This window comes from Chaetura pelagica, unplaced genomic scaffold (assembly GCF_000747805.2).
Source record: "Chaetura pelagica isolate M959 unplaced genomic scaffold, ChaPel_1.0 scaffold3, whole genome shotgun sequence".
NCBI classification, from domain to species: Eukaryota; Metazoa; Chordata; class Aves; order Apodiformes; family Apodidae; genus Chaetura; species Chaetura pelagica.
Window position 1 is genome coordinate 7,325,482 of NW_009952974.1, and position 405 is coordinate 7,325,886.

Sequence of the window (405 nt, forward strand, 5' to 3'; positions counted from 1 at the left end):
GAGCGCGTGGTTCTGCCCCCGCGGGGTCCCCGGCACCCCTGCCACTGGCCACCAAGCCACCCATCCTCCGCTCGCCATCTCCCCGCACTGGCCTTTCACCCACGGGCACCACCCCCCAGCCTGCCACCCGTGGCCCTGGCGTCCCCTCCTTCGCACCCGTGACCCCCCGCAAGAAGTCCTCGGTGCCGGCTGAGTACCACGACACTGTCCCTGAGGAGTACGAGGAGAAGATCAAGAAGCCCAAGTCCTCGGGGCACTCGCAGGGCAGCACGCAAGACTCCCGTCCCCAGACACCCATGAGTGACACCTCCGGCCGCATCTCCATCCGGGCGTCTCCCAAGCTGGTGCGTGCCGGCTCCAGGATCTTCGAGAGGCTGCAGTACTTCGAGGAGCGGCGGAGGAGCC

The 405-nt window shown here is 68.6% G+C and overlaps 1 protein-coding gene across 1 annotated transcript in view; it reads left to right on the forward strand.

Annotated features, from left to right (window-relative positions):
* LOC104387507 (striated muscle-specific serine/threonine-protein kinase-like) overlaps positions 1-405 on the forward strand; it is a 2,139-nt gene that overhangs the window by 1,017 nt on the left and 717 nt on the right. Inside the window, exon 2 of the mRNA XM_009996277.1 lies at positions 4-402. Within this exon, the coding sequence (XP_009994579.1) occupies positions 4-402 (399 nt within the window). The remainder of the gene's footprint in view (positions 1-3; positions 403-405) is intronic.